The 20,291-nt window shown below is 54.0% G+C and overlaps 1 protein-coding gene across 1 annotated transcript in view; it reads right to left on the bottom strand.

Annotated features, from left to right (window-relative positions):
• LOC104568808 (plexin-A2-like) overlaps positions 1-20,291 on the bottom strand; it is an 87,910-nt gene that overhangs the window by 17,571 nt on the left and 50,048 nt on the right. Inside the window, exons 9-18 of the mRNA XM_088534696.1 lie at positions 14,882-15,082; positions 14,138-14,234; positions 13,812-14,005; positions 10,476-10,627; positions 8,913-9,030; positions 7,231-7,367; positions 4,384-4,551; positions 3,458-3,551; positions 917-1,156; positions 369-512 (exon numbers count right to left, since the gene is read on the bottom strand). Coding sequence (XP_088390822.1) covers positions 369-512; positions 917-1,156; positions 3,458-3,551; positions 4,384-4,551; positions 7,231-7,367; positions 8,913-9,030; positions 10,476-10,627; positions 13,812-14,005; positions 14,138-14,234; positions 14,882-15,082 — 1,545 coding nt within the window. The remainder of the gene's footprint in view (positions 1-368; positions 513-916; positions 1,157-3,457; positions 3,552-4,383; positions 4,552-7,230; positions 7,368-8,912; positions 9,031-10,475; positions 10,628-13,811; positions 14,006-14,137; positions 14,235-14,881; positions 15,083-20,291) is intronic.

Below are 20,291 nucleotides of genomic sequence, written 5' to 3'. Positions count from 1 at the left end.
TGCCTGGCTACAAGGATTGCCAAAATCCCTTCCCCTGTGCAGGAGGGAGAACACAGCGTACTGCGAAGTGTCTCACCCATCCGCAGAGAAGGAAAGAGCAATGCCAAAGGAGAGATGGAGTCTGGTGAAGTCACTGTCATAAATATTTACCCCTTCTGGAAGGGTCTGCTAGTAGGTGGCACATCTCCAAGGAGGTAATATGATTTTTCCTCATGCTAATCAACGTTTTAAGCTTCCAGTTGGAGAATCACAAGAACCTGAAATCCTACTGATACCCGGATAAGAAATGGCGCTCAAATATCCCACGGATTTGGAGAGAGAGAGGAGGATGAAGGGCCCGAGAGCAGAGGCAGGAGCGGGTGTCTCACCATCACTTTGTGCTGCCCGCTGAGGTTGGGAGGCTCGCACAGCAGCTGCGTCTCCGACACGGTGACAGCACAGGGCGTCTCGCCGATGAGCACGGTGTAGTTCAGCTTCGCTCCCCCTGGAGCCGGCGGGCACAGGTTTTTGCCCTAATAACAGAGATAGAGAAGACTGAAGAGATGCAGCCAATTTCCCCACTCTTCCCTCTCACCAACAGTGTGGACACAAGAAGGGCCCTGCCGCCCTTCGCGGAGCTGTACGGAGCTTCTCCATCACACGTCGCTTTCTGCATCTCCCAAAGCAGATCTGGTCCCTCCCGGAGCTATGAATTTTGCCTGGCCATTGCAAGAGGGGCTGTAAAAGCTTTGCTGACATAACTGTAGATCTAGTAGATAACTACAGAGAACAGGACATGATTTTTATCTTACACAGCTGCTAGAGCTGTAGGAGATATGCAGCTGTACAGACGTGAGCCAGCAAAGCCCTGGTTGTTCTGCTGAGCTCAAGCCAGCTCAACGCTACAGCTCGGGTGCTACGTGCGAGGCAGCCTCACCTTGAGGATGATGGGCGAGCCGGGTTTCTGCTCCAGGATGCCAGTGGGGCTCAGGAGCTCAAACGTCGGGTTTGGGTAGTATATGAACTTGGTGTCGTTGTAAACCAGCAGAGCCTGCACGTTGTTGAAGATGAAACCGAACTCGTCCGGGCGCTCGACGGCATCCAGGCCGGGCCGGTACTCGGCGGTGAGGGCGGGCGCCAGGCACGTGAGCGTGGTGGCGTTGAGCACCTTGCAGACCTGCGGGGAGGCCGTGGCGTGAGCGCGGCCGCGCAGTGCCCTGGCCAGCGGGGACGCCGACCCGAGCGATGCCCCAGCACCCAGGCACACACAGCATCTCCCCAGCTCTGCCCTGGGTTATGTCCTGCACGGGCTGAGCTACGGGCAGAGCAGGAGCAGAGAACTGACGTCCCAACCCTGCCCGCTGCTCCACATCTTGAGGACAGATTTTAAAAATTATAGAGAGAAGGCAGAGAAAACCTTATTCCAATGCGCTGTTAAATTCTGGCTTGGACAATGATGTTCCAATTCCTTAATGCTCCCTGAAAAGTCCAGGGGATTGCTGTTTATCTGGAAATAATTAATCTAAGCTTGAACCATTACTGTCAGAGTTGGGGAACATCTGCTTCCTCTCCAGCACAAAAGCACCACAGAAGAGATGGAGGGAGAGCTCCAAAATGAAAAGTGTTTTAAAGGAGCTAAAGGATTACAGACTAGGTCACTTAGTCTTTTTTTCTTATTTTCCTTTCCAGTTGCATTCTCTTGGGCAACGCCAGCTTTGAAACAGACCTATAATGAATATCTGGCCTCTGCTACAAATTGGTGATTAGAGGCAATTCTCTAATACCACTGAGAAAGAGGAATGATCATCTAACAATCAAGGACGGGAGGTAACACGAAGGTCATCTCCTGCTGGGCTGAGGATATCCACAGCTCCTATAGCCCCTGGAAGCAGAGAGCTTGCTGATTTATTAGACTCTTGCCTTATAATGCAGCAAGAGACCAACCGTTTGGCTTCCCTCCATAAGTGGAAGATGTAATTTCACTCAATTTTGTGTCTCAGGAATTATTTTTGTAACACTGTAACTGCAACTGCTACATCAAAACTGGATGTCTTTTTACAAAAAAGCTTGGATGAAAACAAGTTTCAGAGACGGGAGAAAAAAGGAGTAGGAAAAAGGCTCTAAGTGATTTGCACTTTCCAAGATAATATGGACTTAGTCAGTAAATTCATGGCATAGAAACAGCATTTTTCAGTTTACCTGGTCAAAATAAATTCCAAGTAAAGCAGAGGTAGAATTCTGGTTTGTAACATGCAAGAACATCAGTTAGTACCTGCTTAGGTGAGAATGGCATTTAATGCATTTCAGTTTCCTGCTCCTGGACTGAACAAACACAATGTTTTCACAGAGAAAGGAAGGAGCTGGCATTGCAACAAGACTCAGATCAACCCTAAAACTTGTTACTGACCCTGGTTCGTCTCCTCCTTCCCTGCCCAGTCGGTCCCAGCGCTGCCGCGAGAGGGTTATTTATAGACAGGCAGCTAAAGAGGGACTAGTAAAACACAGCGGCCTCCTGACCCGCTGGGTCTCCAGTGCCCAACTCCAGGCTTTTAAGACCAGCAGCACTCCAAGGGGAAGGGCAGGGCAGCCGTGATGGAGGCGGACACGTTCGCTCCTTCCACCCCGCTGCAGCCGGCCGAGCGGAGCACGGAGCCGGGCACGGGGTTGTGCTGGGAGCCACGAGCACTCAGCAGCTCCTCAGGGTTCTGGCACGGGGGTAATCGAAAGAACAGGACAAATTTGTTTGACTTGAGGTCCAGGTCAGATGAAACCACCTGCTCCTGTGCAGGAGAAGGGAAATAACTTTCCCTGTGCACCCTCTGCACTAGGGCAAGCCGGGAGCCAGACTTGCTGGCACATGCTGCTGCATCCGTCTGCCCTGCGCAAGTGAATTTGATGCTAGGATGTGCGGGCATATCCCACCCCGCTTTGTAACCAGAGCCCTTCACAGCAATCTGGTTAAACAAACCAAAAGAACAAAACTGCAGGGACAATTATAAATGACAGCAGCCTAAATACCCAGAGGACCTTTATGAGCCTGAGATGCTCTTGTTTAAATACTCTGACAATTCAAAAAGTAGCAAGTTTAATGAAAATTAGATTTAGCAAGCAATTAGCAAGTAGTTCTCATCATCTGGCACTGCATCAGCACAGTGTTTCCCCAAGCAGAGCAAGGAGCAGCTGGGAGAGATTCCCAAGAAAACCCCAAAAGCTGCGTTTAAGGTAACCTGCACCTGGGGAGAGGCTCCTGGGCACAGGAGAGCAGGGGACACTCAGGTTTGTCCCCAGCCTGCGGGAGGCTGCAGTGCTGGCACTGGCCAAGCCTCGGTGTGCCGTGTTTGGAGCACTGCTTGTCACCGCAGGGCTCAGCACCTCTAGAGGCTGTTGTGACACACGGGGGTGGGAGGCGCCAGCCAAGGCGGCCGCTCTGCCCAGGTGCAGACACCCGCTGTCACCGGCGGTGACACCAGCCACTTACGTTAACAGACTCCTTTCCGTTGTACTTGACGCGAATCCGGGGCTCCTGGATGACGTCCAGGTTGGAGCCGGTGACGGTCAGGGGCGTGTGGCCGCTGCGGGGAGGCGGGAGAGCCCGGTTAGCGCGTGGCAGGAGCGAGGCGATGGATGATGCTGGTGGCAGGAAGATGCCTCCCCCAAACCCAGCGAGACCCCCGGCCCCTCCGCGACACAGCCCAGCTGCTGCTTCCACATCGCTGCTGCTAGCAGCTCTGACAGCCCATCAAACCCATCCTGCCCAAAACATAAAGTGAGTTTGAATTTGGGCTCAAAGCAGAAATGTCTTTGAGCCTGCAGAGAGTCACACACTTCTTTCATGGTCGATTTTAAAAAATAATTGGAAGTGAAGTGAATAGCTGCATTGCATCCCTTACAAGCACAGCCCTTGAAGTAACAGCAGGGATGATGAATCCGGCCCAGAGTTTTTAGCGCTGCCTGTGTCACAGCGCTGTGACAGTGCCTGCCACCCTGTCCTTAGCAGTGAATCTTGGATAAGCAGCACATTTTGATTAGCATCAGCTTGTTCCTTTCCTGGTGGTTTCTGTTTTTGTTTTATTCCAGAACTATAAGAAGGAGCCTTTAATGAGCAATTGCGCACTTCTTCAGCAGATGGAAGCCATCGTGGGGCTTTATTGGCACTCCCAAAACCTCAGTGCAGACTGCTACTGCTCTAACTGCCTTCGTAATTACAACCACTTTAATAATTCTGGACCTGATTTTCCATCCCTGTAAATGTGCATGCAGTCCAGCAGTGACAAATCGTGGACCCTGGGCGAGTTACGCATTTCGGGACAGACCCTCTCTTGTCCTCACTGAGGCCATCCCGAGGGACAGGACTGCAGCAGACGTGGTGTTGCAAGAGGAGCTCTAGTTCGAGCCCGGCCTTACCTGGCGATGCTCCACTCGGGCTCGATGTGCTGCACTTTGGGATCGTCGATGTACTCAAAGAGCAGGGTCCTCTCGAGCTGAGCCCGGTCGACACTCACGGAGACGTGAACGGAGCCCAGGCCGTGCGCGGACGGGGCCGCCACGCACACGATCTCGCTCGCGGATCTCCTGTGCAACAGAGAGGCAGGACAGCGTCAGCAGCAGCAGCCCGGGGCGAGCCGGGCCGTGTGCTCCGTCACCCACGTCTCAGACTCCGGAGACGGGAGCTTGGTCCACACGAGAGGGGAGCGCAGGCTCCTCCTGCCTACCCAAAGGAACCCAGGCTCCCCGAAATGGCTCCCTGGGCCAAACTGCAGCCTCCTGCATCCCTCTGAACCTGCTGCCTCCTGCCCGGTGGGCATGAGCGCTGGTTGCTTCCAATGCTGGAGGCAGAAGCTCCCTCCAAAGCCAAACTCTTGCCCAAACCTGCATCCCTGCCCTCACTCCGGGGGGAAAAGCCCCATGGCTTCCACGGTTTAGTGGGTTCCTGGCTTCTCTTCTGCCAACGCTGGGGAGACAACAGGCAGGTCTCCAACATCGCCCTGCCGTGCCGGTGCCCTCACCCAGCGCTGGCACCCACGTGTGTCCAGTCTTCCCTTCCTCCCTGCCCTCCTCAGAGGCTGCCGGAGCTCCCTGTCTGCCCGTGGCAGATCCCAGAGCATCACTGGCCTCCAGGGGTATTGCCGGCCTCCCCGGGCCTCGCCGGCCCCGCGCTGCAGCACGCGAGAGGCCCCGCGCCGCCGGGCTGCCGGCAGAGCTCCCTGCCAGCAGTTAATTAGCTTTCTGCGCTATTACTGTGTCGTCATGGTGAATGTGCCCACTCCTCCGAACAGCGACAGAGCGCAGGGGAAGCTGTAATTAGAGTGAATCTCATCAGGAGCCGCTTCATGTAACCAGGCCCCCCCACGGCCTGCAGAACACGCGGGGCTCGTTGCCTCGGACAGCCCGGGCACTGCGACGAGCGCAGCGGGACCCCCCGAGCGACGCTGCCGTCCCCGCACTGCCACTGGTTTTGTTTAAGTTGCTGCTTGCCTGCCGTAATTAGGACACTGAGAGGACTCGAAAGCATTCTCAGCTTTGCAGGTCACCATCTCCAGGTTGCTCAAATATAATAATATATTTAAGAATTACATTAGAGGAATAATTCTGCCCCCGGGCAGGCTTGTAAGCAGTTTCCACTGATGGTAGCAGTTACCTGCGCACATCTGAGCATGCAACCAGGCATCTGTGCTTCGGATGCAGTGGAAACATCAACAAATCAGTTATAACACTCGGCACCCCTGCAGCACTGCGGGCAAGTCCGAATCATCCTCCTCGTCCCGAGACGGGGAAACGGGATACGGGAGAGGCGAGTACAGTGCCCGGTGTCTGGAGAGCCAGGCTGGGACCCGGGAGCAGCGCGATGCTCCGTGTCTGCCCAAGCTGCCAGCAGCAGATCCCTCCCATCCACGGGATCCAGTGTGGGAAGCCCAGGTCTACAGGGGAGCAAAGCTACCTTGGCCCCCAAATGGGGCCACCAGCTGCCTTGGCCATCTGCAGCTCCCGGGGCCTTTCGAGGGCTCCTGAGTGCAGAGGGCTCTGGAGAGGACATCAGCCACAGACAAGGACATATAAAGGAAGCAACAGGAGTAATCACCATATCAAATCTTCTTCACCTCCTGTTCTGTCAGCTCTACAGCCAGACACTAGAGATACAGCCGGAGAGCCGAGGAAGTCCATTAAATCCTTTCTCTTTATTAACAGGCTTTTCATAATCCACCCCTTCCCAGCTACACCATAAAAAGGGAATCAAGTTTTAGCCGTTTTAGCTATTCTGAGGCTGATGGGAGAAGTAATTGCTGATATTCAGTATCTTCACCAGCCTCTCTATCACGCTCTGGGTTTATCTGGTCCCACGGCAAGGGCTACGAAGGTCAAGTCCCGGGCCAGCCCCGCGGTGCTCGGGATGGGCCGGCACAGCTCGCTTGGTGCCAAACCGTGCTGCACACTGGGGCACGCGCTGCAGCGTGGAGCCCGAGACCCCAGCGCATCGGGGTGCCACGCGCTGCTACGGCAGCACACGCAGCATGCGCGAGCGACGCGCACCACGCACACCGCACAGAGCTTCCTCTAGGTCCTCGAATGGTTAAACCCTGCAAATACCAGCTCTGTGTTTACCCTGCTGCACCAAAAGCAAATTTGCTGTGGAAGTCCCAGGGGAGACGCACGGCGGTTTAAGCTCCTCGGCAGCCGCCGTGGGGAGCCGTGCTCTGTCCGACGCTCCAAGCCCACCCTGAGCTCACGCTGCCTCACGAGACACCTGCACCCCTGCACCAAAGGCAACAGCAGCTGCTGACCACGAGGAGAGCAGCTCCTCGCAGCCAGGAGTCAGCGGGCTCTTCCCGTAAATGTTTCATTTTCCTCAGATCACATCTGGTCTCGAGGGCAGGCTCCATGACTAGCATAAAGATTTTACAATTGCAGCAATACTTGTCTGAGATTTTTGGAACAGTCAAAATTATAGTGCATTAAAATGAAATAAAGGACAGCATTAATATAGATGCAATCAACTCCTTGTCAGGCAAGGTTCAATCACCGCAAGAGAGGAGATGACTTAAAGCAAAAAAATGTCAAAATGGGAGCTTTCAGGGATTCCTAAATGAGCTTTTGCTGGGGCTGAATGTTCAGCCATAGCAAAGACTGGGTGGCTGCAGCTTTATCGCAGCAATGGAGATGCGTGTTCACGTGGTGCTTGCACTCCAGAACAGCCGGACTCCCATTCCAAGTGCAGGGATCAGCCCCAGGCCCCGGGCACGCGGCCCCTCTTACCCGTGGAACTCGCAGGTCTGGTTCCCCAGGGACACGGACACGTGGCTGCCTGCGCCCAGGTAGTGGCCCGTGATGGTCACCATGGTGCCTCCCGACTCGGGGCCGCGGCTGGGATGCAGAAAGCTGACGGCTGGATTCTTGGGAGAGAAGAGAAGAAACTCAGCGCAGGGAGCAGCTACACACCGCGTCCAAGCACTACAGCTCTGGGAAAGCCACGGCATGGCCAAAACCAGAAACTGGGGCTGAAAGCCCAATCAGCCTTGCTTGTAAACAATGAAAGGGAGGAGAGCTGGGGGTCCTTGCTGGGACCTGCAAAACCCCCCTGGCTGGGACGTGGCCCATGCAGGGTGAGGACACGACTGCTAAAAAAGACTTTGCCATCTTCAGCTCATCATTTGGTGATAATTATGACAGATTTACAGAGCTGAAGTAGCTCCAAGGTTCCACCTCTCTGGATAAAGCGGGTGTAATTAAGGTGACAGCATAGATCCTGCGCGGTGTCAGGCAGCAGATGAGCTCACCAAGGCATGAACCCTCCCAGGGTCACAGCCCAGCTCCGCTTTAAGGTACCAATCAATTTCACTACCTACTTTAATGGCATAAACCAGCTCTAATGGAATTTGTGGTGGTGCCAAAGAGAAAAATAGAGGCCAAATAAAAAAGGGAAGTGATCTACTAGAAGTTTCAGATGCCTGAGAAAAAGGAATGACAATAAGGATAAGTGTTGAAAACAAGGAGCAACATTGCAGAAAATGGTAATGCTCAGCACACGTTTGGCAGGTTGCTGCACGGTGCTACTCCAAGATGCATCTCCACAACCACCTTCCAGTGGGTCCTGCCTGTTATTTAACACAAACCATGGAGCTTCCTCTTTTGTGCAGCAGGAGAATCTGCAAGTAGTGGCAAACCTGGTGAAGGAGACGCTCAGACTAGCCGAGCAGTTGGCCAGAACGTGGCCTGCATGACGGTGGGAACCAGGTGCCTTGCCAGGTCTCAGCCAGGACACCCATTTCACTCACCTGTGAGAAGGGGACTGGAATATTAATTTCTTCGGGTATAACAGAATACTCTGGAACGGAGAATGAAATCTCCACAGCCCAAGAGCCAAGGGTTAAAACTTGCACCTGGGAGCTCTAACCAGAGCAGAGGTTCCTCGAACAGGAGCTGTGAGGGACAGCAGAGGACTGTCCCCACTGCCACTGTGCCCAGCGGTGCTCTGGAGCTCGGACGCTGCCCCAGCCTCCGGCACCCTGTTATTCTGCACCGCTGCGATGCAGCTGCAAAGCTGAAATCCCAGGGGACGGTGGTGCTTAGCGCGCGGTGGGGACAGCGGGGCCAGCCTGATTTATCTCTCAATTAGTTTACAAATTGCGAACAATTGGTAAGTGCTGGCATTCCCCTGCATACACAGATTCCACTAAGCACAAAATCAATGTGCCTGGATGAAGTGCCCTGTTTAGGCAAAACCGGAGATACGAAAAACTCCAGCTGTGGCTTTTAAGTTTATGAATCAAAAGGCTGCTAATTAAATAACAGAAGGAAGTGACAATCACTCGAGCGATGGAAATCCACCAACCCTTCATTAAGCAGACAGATAAAACCTACAGTGAATTGGCATCCTCGGGCAGGGAAAAAATTAAAATAAAAATGTCAGGGTCCCTTGCTGGGGCGAGGGAACTCACCACGAACACGTAGTGCTGCGCGGACCTGGCCGTGAACTCGGGCTTGCACTCGCCGATGCAGAGGAGCGCGGGGCCGGAGCTGACCCCGGGCAGCGCCTGCCCCATCTCGCACACGATCCTGCAACGGGAGACCCCGCGTGAGCCCCCGCGCCGAGGGGCGCCTGCTGCTTCCGCTTTCATACCTGCCCCTCTCCCCTTTGGAAGAAGTTAATTACTGAGTCTATTTTTACCCCGTGTAGTGATTTCAGGGAAAAAAAAATCAAAATTAGACATAATTATTACACGCTGTAAACTCCAGAGCAAAGCAGAGCATTAATGGCAATATATTAGCCAGTAGCAAAGGGAGTGCGGAGTCCTCAGAGTAACTGATGAGTTCATTAACGAACAGCTCACCAGTTAGACCGGAGAGGGGAGACGGAGCGGGCCGGGCGCGCAGGGTCCCTCGCTAGGGACACCCGGCCCGGGGACATCCCGGACCCTCCGCCAGCCCCGGCCCTGCTCCGCTCCCTCCCGGCTGCTCCGGTCCCTCTGCGCTGGGAAGGTGGCAGCAGCACCGGGACAGTCGCTCCCCATCTCTGCAGCACGGGCTGTGACAGGGGCCGTGGCACAAGGGACCATGTCACACCTGGTCCCCACTCCTCACAGGAGCCAACCCGCCAGCAGGTACCTCGTTACAAGGCGCAGAGCCGCGGGGTGCTGATTGCAGGGCTAAGTGGCCCTTTCACCAACATTAACCTAATTGCTGGCTGATAGACTGGAGGCTGCAGCATATGGCGAGTGCTGCCAGCCCAGGAACGCCGCCTGCCCACACAGCCCTTGAGAGGGGCCTTTCATCTGCCTCCTTCTTTAAAAGGCAGCTCTCATGCTAAGCTTGCTGTTATCTGCCCAGGGTAAATGTTTTAATGATGTTAACAAACTTTGAAAGCTCAAGAACAGTAATTAGAGTCGTGATTATAAAAATCAGGCCTTTGCACCATCAAAGGGGGATAATTTTATAATCTTCCATCCTTCATTTGAAAAATAAAATAAAATAAAACAAAACACTGCTCCGCCGAATAGCCCAAGCCACTATCGCTCACAGTGCTCCTAGCGCGCTGCGTGGGGCCACTACTGTGATAACAACAACAGTGCTCTGCACTTTGCCCTGCAACCGCTAAGTGCTTCCCAGCTTCTGCTTGCGGGGAATGGGGCAGGAGAGGCCCAAAGTGGAGTCTGAGCCGCTTCCAGTGCCCCTGGCTGCATGGAGGAGCCCAACGCTCCCTGCACACGCTGGGACATCGGCTGAACTGGGGGAAACCCCCAAAGCAGCAGCAGCAGCAGCAGCAGCAACGCGTGCTGCTCTGCGAGGCTCGTTCGTTTTCCTCTGCTGCACGCCTGTTTTCTAATTTTCAGTTGACATTTTTGTTAGTGAAATAAATGAAGTGGCTCTGGTGGAGGCCTGTTTGGATTAAAGCGCTGTCAGCGCCTCGCGCCTAACAAATGGCGGGGCCGGAGGCGGCGCGGGCGGCGCGCCAAGGGCCGGGAGCCACGGGGCTCCGCGCGGGCCGTGCCGGGAGCACTCACTGTTCGGCGACGACGTAGCGCTCGGGCAGCGGCGCGCACGGCACCCCGGCCACCTGCACGTTGTGGGCGATCTCGGAGAAGTCCAGGCCCAGGTTCACGCCGCGGATGGTCACCCGGGTGCCGCCTTCCGGGGGGCCCGACACCGTCAGGATCTGCGGAGGGGAAGGGGACACGGGTCAGGCCGCGGAGGAAGGTTTGGCCTCTGCACAAGCGCGGGGCTCGCGCTTCTCCCTACCCCGGAGCCCGTGGGGACCCAAGGGACAAATCCTCCTTGCTGTGCACGGGGTGATGCCGGAGGGCGAGCGGGTGCCCTGAAGCTGCACGGTCCCTCCTGCGCTGAGGACAGCATCGCCTTCCTTTACCATCGGAAGCCACCCGACCTCAGCAGAGCACGAGCCACATGGCCACCACCGTCCTTGGTGGCTCTGGAGCCCGTTCAAGTGCCTTTGCTGTGGCACTTGCAGGTTCATCGCTGAGCGCTTCTGTGCCCCCGCACGTCTGCCACGTCGTGACCGTGGCGCGCGCGGCCCGGCCCAGCCGAGCTGACTCGGTATTTTCCGAATGTCCTGACCTGGAAAATCCCCAACACGGAGCTCCGCTCGACCTAGATTTTCATGGCCGCTAATTGAACAGTTTTGAAGTAACTGTGCCATAAAGCAGCCCCAGGGTTAGAGCAGATGCATGCAATTAATTACAGCTGGGGAGATTCAGCCCAAATCCCAGAAAGAAGGAAAGTCTTCAAGGTCCAGCGGCGGCGAGCGCGGCGAGCCCAGGGCGCCCGGCCGCTCCGCTCGGCACCGCCGGCCGCTGGACCTCGCCGGGCTTTCCGCAGGGATGCACAAGGCCCTGGATTTACGGCGTTCCCGGCAGACCCAGCCCGCGGCTGCTGCTGCTGTCCTGGTCCATAACCTGGCCACACTGAGCAGGATCTGTGCAGACCGCAGCACTGGGACAAAAAGGAGTAGGAAGAAACATTTTCTCCCCCAAATTGGACTTGTTTCCTATCGGCTCTAAAAAGTGCTTGTTGTGTTACTCAAGTTACTCAGGTGATGCAACCGGCACTGATGTGCTTGGTACAGGGGTTTTCAGCCTCAGAGGAAAGCACTATCAAAACAGAGGATGCAGACACGGGTGACACGGACACGGTGACACGGGACAGGCCTGCTCACCCTGGCACTCTGCCCCTGTGTCACCCACAGGACACGGATGCACCGTGGGTGCAGCCTCCTCGGGGACGCCCAGGCCGGCGGCACCATCCGCTCCCCTCGACTCCAGCCCTGTCTCCTCAGCTCTTCCATCTCCCTGGAAGCGCGGCGGGCCCCGGCACACACGCACCGTCATCCCGGCGGGATCCCTCCATGCCGCATCCGACGGTTCCATCCGTGGGGACGGAGCCGCTATGTCAGCAGAGCAGCCCCCTGATTGAGCCTGACACCGCCCCCCCCAGCTGTTTGTTGCACTGATGTTATATTAATGAGGCCTGCAAATAAACCAAGAGCAGATCAGAGCGCTGCTTGCTTGCGAGGAAACGGATTTTTATTTATTTATTGCCGAGACCCTAGGGTGGGTGCAAGTTTTATGCTGTTAAAGGGACACTGGCAGCGACGGTGTGACCCCACCGCCAGGCTGTGCAAACAAGAGCATGGTGTACGTACAACTGCTGATTTATGCTGACGGCTGATAAAAATGATCTCTTCTTGCTAGCTCTGCATCCCCCGGGAGCTGGGGCCAGGCCTTCGACCTACGGCTGGAGACTGGGAGAGGGAAACTGGCCGTGGAGAGCGAAAGGAGTGGAAAAGCCCCTGCTCTTAGTGCGAATGAGCCCGGGTGTCTGGAAGGGCAGCGCTTGCACGAGACCCAACACGACTCTAGTCCGGGAGGGCGACGCCAGCGCGCGGCAGAGCGAGATCCCCGTCACCGCGTCCTGCTTTTCCACCCCGCGGGCGACACGGCAGCTCACGGCACTGCCCCAGCCAGCTGAGGGGATAAACATCCCCCCAAATGCATCTTTTCTCTTGCCAACCCTCACCGTGGAACAGGCTGAGCTGCCAGCAAAGCTGTTTCCTAATCCCGGTGTCACCTCCAGAGCCTCGGAGCATCCCTGGCCAGGTCACTGCTCCGCTTCCGAGGCGGACACCAGCCCCGGGTATGAAGAAAGAAAAGTGCAACAGCAAAGCGCGGCTCTTTTCTCCTTGGACAGCGACCAAAAATATTGCTTTCAAGCTGGACAGTGATAAAATACTCTGTGGCAGTGCCATGCCTGCAGCCAGCAGTGAGAGCCAGCCTCAAAATGCTCTGATGCAAATTATTTAGTGGCTGGAACAGAGTATTTTTTCCCCTTCTTTGCTTAGCTCAAGGAGGGGTAAATAAATCTAAGGCTTCTAAATGTTTCAACTGTCTGAACAGTTTATGATGAAGAAAATGTCAGGCAGACGCTGTTTTGCTTCTGGCATCTGACAACATAACGTCGTGCCCCCAGAGCACTGCTGCAAGGGACAGAGAGCTCATTTACTTCCTTAAAAAGATTTGGAGGAAGGAAACCCTCTGAGCCACTATTTCCGAGGTGCCTCTGCTGCCAGGCAGGGTGGGCACAGGGCTCCATGGGCCAACCCGTCACCGCTGGGCTCAGGGCGGGTTGGGTTTAGAAACTTTGGAAAGGGGGCTAGTTTAGAAACTATGGTAAGAGGGGACTTCCACGTTGTGCCAGGGTCTTTGTCAGGGTGTCCCAAGTGCGCCAGTGCTCAGCCCTGCCTCCTTCCCCGTGCCCTTGCTTAGCCACCAGCGCCGGGGCCGCTTTGCTACGAGGCTGTTTTACAGCAGGGCCTCCTCCTCCTGCAGCACGGACACATGCTCAGGACAAGGGAGGCTGCTGGGGGCAGTTAATTAAGCGAAAAACCGAAACCTGCTTTCATCCCCACCTGATATGAGCGTCACTCCTAATAGCAACATTAACAGAGCAAGAGCAGTTTTACTGGTAAAAATGCTCCTGGGAGACATTTTGCATCCCTCAGTGGTCTGAGCAGAAACATCAGAAACATCAACTATAGACTAATTAGCTCCCTAGTTTAATTAGCATTCATGCAACAGTCCATAGCGGTCACCCCAATGCTGATAGCGATGCCGGGCGAGTGACAGCTGCCGAGCGGGGTTGCAAACCCTGCTCGTGTGCTGAGGAATCTGCAAATTAATTTCACAGAAAGTAGTGGGGCGTTTTATTCCCCCTTCCTCGGTGCAGGCCAGAGGAGGATGCGTTTTCAGACTAGATGGAAAGGGATACAGGTCAATTTTGCCGAAGAGGAGGGGAGCGGGCCGGGGGCGGGCAGGGCCCTCGCTTACCTCGGTGATGCGCGGGTTGGAGCACTTCACGTTCCGGCTGGACCAGTCGAGCCAGGGCTGTGCAGCCGTGGCCCCGCAGTGCTGCCGCAGGCTGCAGCGCGCCTCGCCGCTGCACCAGCCGCACGCGAACTTCTGCTGCGCCTTGAGGCAGAGCCCGCAGCTCTCGCGCTGCGCCGCGCACTTGTACAGGTGAACTGCGGGGAGCGGGAGCGCCGTGAGCGCGGGGCCGGGCGCCGGGGCCGGCGCGCTCCCCGCGGCCTGCAGCGCTGCGGCGGCCCCGGCTGCAGCAACGCAGCTCTGCCCGCTCCCGGGAAGGCACCCGCTACCTTTCAAATCCTCGGGGTTGTCGATGACGAAGTTCCCGTTCCAAACCACGGCAAAGTCCACGGCTAGGTTGCTTATGTCCATCCCATCGTAGAGGTACTAGAGAAGAAGGTGGAGAATGAAACGCTGGGGAGGAGGCAGCAGAGCCACGTGCACAGGATGATGCCAATTCTCTGCTTAAAAACCCTGTGCAGATGCCCGAGTGACCAACAGGTTTGCACTTCAGCTCTGACCCCATCCCTGCTCCCCAGGAAAACGTAATTAAGTCAGAGAGGGACCAGATCTTCCGCACAATTGACACACCTGTGGGAGGAGAATTGTCCTTAAACTCTCTACCTGCTATTTTCTATTTGCTCAACAGTGATAAAGGGGCTTTCCTCACGTTTATAAACCACTTTGGACAGGAGAAGTACTAAGGGGAGTGACGCATTTATTAGCCACCAGACCACGGGGCCCAAAGACAGCCAGTGAGGTATAAATATCTGGTGAAATTTTTAAAAATTCAAAACTTCATTAACAATTTAAGACCATCTTCACTGCATATTAAAGCAGGCCCTGAAGTCCTTCATTCCACTGCCTAAAACAAACCCAACGTGCCCTGTTTGCCCGCGGGTCTCTGCGGATGGGCAGTGACGGGACGATGAGCAAGGGCTTCCCAACAGGACTCCCAGCGCGGCTCTTGGACCAGGGCTGGGATCCTGCCCTAACCGCGTCCCGGTGCCGCCGCATCCCGCGCGCAGCCTCACCGAGCTGTTCTGGCACTGCACGCTGGAGCTGTTGAAGCGCAGCGCGGGCACGCGGTGGATGACGCCCTGGATGCTGAGGACGCACTCGTAGCCGCGCTGCCCCGACTGCGGCTGCGGCAGGTTGCGCGCTTTCAGCGTGATGGGCTTCACCTCTCCCACGGGGATGAGGATCTCCTCGGCGGGCAGGAGCTGCGGGCAGTCCTGGGGAGACACGCGAGAGCAGAGGGCACGGGGAGGCTCAGCCGACAGCCCCGGCTGGGCAAAACCTCCCGTCCGCCCTCCCTGGGCAGCCACACGCCGCGGTGACGCGCGGGACGCCCGAGGGCAGGAGGACGCCCGAGGGCAGGACCCGGGTGCAGAAAAGATCCCCCAAGCGGAAGGCTACACGGGATTAAGCACCCGAATCCCAACGCTCCTGGGCAAATCTGCCTCGTCTGCCAAGCCGGCCGTTCCTGCAGGAAGTGCGGAGGGGTTGCGGTGACTTGGAGGCTCCTGCAGCAAAGGGACTTTGCCCTTTAGTGCCTGTAGCTAAAGCAGAATTCTGCAGAGGGAACGGGGCTGCGTCCCCTCTCTGCCCCGCGCGCGGGGACACGGCCACGGCTCCTGCCCAAACGCGCCGCGACGCCGGCAGCTCGGGCACGTCGTAAACCAGAACCAGATGCTCCCGCGCTCGGAGGAGCCAGTAGCTTAAACTGCTGCCTCATAAACCTTTTTAGTGGCACTTTTCCTTATATATTTTTTATTTTATTTCTAACAGGGACTTTCACGGATTAACAGCCAGGAGTGATTTTAAGCTCCAACAGCGAGGAAGCCAGCTCTGCTGGAAGGGAAGTAAAGCCCAGCAAACCATGAGGATTCAGGGCATATTCCCTCCCCAAGCCCACGCTGTCCTTGCACAAACACTGCTTCCTTCTTGTTGCATGTTCCCACACATCTGCCGTCTTGCGCTCAAGATCTCACTGCATCTGAACCTTCTGCATTCAGCCTCAGTGCGGTGCAGGGGAGGAAGGGGTCCACAGAGCTTCCCTGGCTTTGAGGAGCCATCTCTGGGAGGAAAGGAATTGTAAAATCTTTTATTTCCTTGTGATAAAAAAAAAAAAATCTCTAACCATATCACCAATGGTAGAATCACAGTGCACAGACCTGAGAAAAACGAGCACGTTCTGGACCATTATCCTTTCTGGCCACTGCCAGTCGTGACACGACTGCTAAGAAATGCATTTTCCTAGAAGGGGGCTTGCGTTTCCAGGCCTGCTCCCTAGTACTGCAAATGCAGGTAGCAAAAATTGTTCTAACCGTCATTAGAGCCGAGCAGGATGTAACAGATTCTTTTCCTTTTCTTCGAGCCGGGGTTTCACTGGCAGAAAAGATGTCACATTGGAGGAAATTGCAGCTGCTGCTGAATTTATCTGACGAGCGAATGAGGCTCCTGAAACCTGCAGGGCTTGGGGAGGGCGCAGGTTTGCCAGGGCCGGCGGCACCAGCTCTGCCCGCTCCGCTCGCTTCCCACTGCAGGATCCGGGAGCCCAGGAAATACGGAGAAAACAGAGGATTGCAGGCAGCGGAATACGCAATTTGTTCCCTAATCAGTTTACTTTGTTTTTTAATTCATGAGGAGTAAATCCTGCCTGCACCAGAAAGGCCGTTATTACCTCCTCTCGCTAAACAAACACGCGCTCAATCCTCTCATTATCTCCCTGACTTCTGTAAACCACAATAAACACAAACCAGGAGATCTGCTGGGGAAAGACAAGGCTCCAAGGCACGAGTGGTACAGACTTGTAAGCAATAGCCTCTGTATGAAACATCATCACACATAATTTATAAAGATATCTTACGCTTCTCCAGCACCTTTTAGCCTCAAAGATTGCAAGGTCTATAAACATCTCCAACACCAGAGATTTGCATCTTCCTCTGGAGCAGATCAGAGCACCCAGGGTTATTATTTGTGCTTAACAGAACAGTTTTAACAGGTCAAATCTTCTTGCTCTTTTTTTGTTCTATTTGCAAAAAATCCGCTAGAAATGGAGGACCCTCCTTTTGATGATGGAGTTTCACTCAAATGGAAGAAAATACAAGATTTTTGTACTTGTCATCTTAAAAAACATCTCTACAAACATCACTTAACTACACACACTTTAAAGATAGAAACATAAATGAACTTGGCACATGAACATAAACCCTTGGCTCCTAGTTTGTTCCCAGTGATATAAATTACAGTCTCCATTACTCATGCAGACACATTACTCTTCATTTATGCTACTGGAAAGGAGAGCAGGTCTTGCCCCTTAGCAACCACACATAAAAAGGAGAGTCAGTTGAAGCTGGACTTTTCTCACTGCTCAATTCATGACCTTTGGTCCTGCACGCCGTGCTGTAGCCCATGCTTGGCCTGGGCTTTACAAAGCGCCGTATTTACAGCCGTGTAAATACAGGTGGGCTCTGCTTTCCCAGCTGCCTGGCAGCGCCCCGGCCCCGCGCGGCGCCTTCTCCCGCGTCGCTCCTTTCCCTCGAAGCGCAAACACTGCAGCTCCCATATACCACAAATCTACTGACAAAAAGGGGTTGCCAACAAGCTCAAATGAAGCTTTCCAAATAGAGACGAGTTATTCTTGCTGCACACCCGGGCTTTTTGTTGCTATGGGTACTCGTTCACACACACACATCTCTAGGAGTTACACGTCACCCAACAGAGAGTCATTTGCTGACTGCAGCGGGCTTAGATGACACCCCTATTTGTCCCTCCACATCAGTTTCCCTTCAGGTATTCAGAGATGGGGACTGAGGGACAGATACAGGAGAGCTCTACGTTGTTTTATTTCTCTCCAGCAGCATCAAGCAGCAGTGAGCATCAACAGGTACAACGTGGTGCACAGAAACTGCTCTCAAAGTCATAATTTAAACCTCAACTCCAAGGAGCCAGAACAGAGCTGAAATCTGGCTCTGCACTAAGCTGCAGGAATGTGAAACGCTCCGCTCCCCCGTTCAGCATCTCACATGTGGCAACAACATTATCTGCACACAGCGGCCATCAAAGAGGGCACGGATCCCAGCCTGGGAAGTTAATAGGATTCATTTGCTTCGAGCTCTCCACGGGGATGCGTGTAAGAATAGATCCATGTTGCTACACTCCTCTTCACCTGCATGTTTTATACATTTACAGAGACACATTTTATAGCCATAAGCCTTACACGCACACAGATCCAACCCCCTCATGCACATTTAAATGGTATTACAGGCCTGCTTGGAAGCAGCAAAGGTCTCGAAGCTCCTTGTGCTGCACCTTGGGATTGAAGCTGTGCAAAGCGAGACCATGAGCGCTGCAAAGCCCGAGGTCTCCTCTGCAGAGACCTTGCTGTGCGGGTCTCTGGCCTGCTCCTCTCCCTGCTCCTTAGGCAGCAGGGTCTGAGCAGGCACTTCTGCATGTAAAGAAGGGCTAGGAAAAGGCTGCACAAATGGGGGATTTTGGCACCGGCCCTTCCCCTCCTAGGGCTGTTGACTAGTGGCACCAAAGGGAGTAATGTGCACACTTGGATCCACCTGGGACACGAGTTATGAGGGGCCAAGGGTAAAAGGGAACACTCGGGATATTTTCTAGTAAATATAAAGTCACAGGAGAACTTCCAGCCCCATGTAAACATGTGTGCAAACCTTACACGGGAACATGCACATGGGACTGAAAGTAGGCCAGCACGTAGCTGCGCGCGGCGCGCTCGGAATCCTCCCTCACGGAGGCAGTTCTGGCTGAAGCGCTGTTATTAATGTTGTGTTTCCAAACACAATAGACTTGCCGCTACGAGGGGAATGATGTTGATAAGCACAAACATTTTGCCAATATATCAGGCCGTGACACAATGAGAACATTGTGATCCGGATTGTTTTAAGTGAGGAAACTTTTATGAGGCATTTATTTGATGTGTTAGCAGGAGTGAGATACCCATAATAAAGACATTAGAACTGCACTGTGTACACAAGTGGCAATTCATTTACTTTAAATAAGCAAACAAATTAGGGCTGGGTTCGCATGTGTGTTCAGAAGTGCAGAGGCATCATGATGAAGAGTAAACCATCCGTACTGTTACCATTAGCCCTTATCAAAAGCAATCACCAAAAAGGCATTAGTCAGCACATTGCATCCACTGGCAAACTGAAGCAAAGCAGCAAAGTAAGACGCAAACTGCCCGAAGCCCTGCGAGATGAAGCAGCAGTTTGGAGACAGCAGAGTCCTGTGGCTCTGCAGATCACAGCAGGAACGGGCAGACAGACACCAGCCCTTCCACTCGCTCTGTGTGATCTCAGGTAATCATCTCCGGTGCTTTCCCAAGGGAAAATGGAGATAATGGCATTGTCCTACTTCACCAGAGAGTTGTCAAGCTTTAAAAAACATTTTTGATATCATAGGGTTGAAGACCTATAAAAATGAGGACTATAATTGTAAAGCCTGGGAAGACAGATAATGCTTTGAGCGTGAAAGAAAAAGAAGCCCACATCTCTTGACAGAAGGAAAAGCAAAGGTTGTTCCTTTCTCTTGCTGTCTTAAAAGGAAGTTTCTTGGTTTTGAAGTGGTCAAAAAGCTTTAGCTTGTCCCCAGGGCAGGTGCATCTCTGTGGGCACCTGCCTTTGCAGCATGATGCAGTTCATGGGGGCTGCTGCCTGCTCCTGGCTACTCTCCATCCCTTCACTGCTGCAGATCCTCACTGAAGTAACGTGCAGTTCATTAACATTTCTTGCCTTGTGCCCGGGTGCCTCTTGACACCGTTTTAAACAGAAAGGCACATGTGCTGTTTAAATTTGAGGTTTAATGTTGGTTTAGCTGGCAGCCTGGGAGCTCGAGTCGCCTCCATTTAATGGCTCAGTGTTTTACCCCCATGACTGACCTTCCTCCCTTTCTCATCCATTCACTCTGTGTCTACTTAGGAAGGTTCATCTTTGGCCTTGCTAATCCTCCTCCTTTGCTCGTTCAGTATTTGTGTGTGTCCTCACTGCTGTCTGGTGAAGTGGCTTGTGGGCTGTGCCTCCTTCCAACTTTCAGAAGTGCTTTTGGAATAGAGCCCTATGCCTTTTATTAACTCTTAACAGAGACAGCTCCTGGGCCACAGCTTCGGAACCCAAGTCTATTCTCTTTTTCAAAGATTGGGGTTGTTCACATTTGTAATTCCCTTCGTAATTAGTTTACAGCCTGGCTACAGTCACAAATTTCAGACCTACCAACACAACTCACTGGATGCAAAACCAGGAGCCTCATCAAGAGCTCTGCATCCGCCTGGTCATTTGCTGGGCAAATCCCTGCATGCCTTGTACAGAAAGCTGAGTTACAGAAATGTGCTGGTCTTTGAGAAGTCCTTGAGATCCCTCAAGGAAAGCACTACGGAAATTGCAGCTATTACTGAGTTTAAGCACCCCCACTTAG

Source organism: Tinamus guttatus, unplaced genomic scaffold (assembly GCF_059628265.1).
Source record: "Tinamus guttatus ecotype Peru unplaced genomic scaffold, ASM5962826v1 Tinamus_guttatus_pri_ptg000589l, whole genome shotgun sequence".
Classification (NCBI taxonomy): Eukaryota; Metazoa; Chordata; class Aves; order Tinamiformes; family Tinamidae; genus Tinamus; species Tinamus guttatus.
The sequence above is the reverse complement of the archived record's forward strand: the minus strand, read 5'-3'. Positions and strand labels throughout refer to the sequence as shown.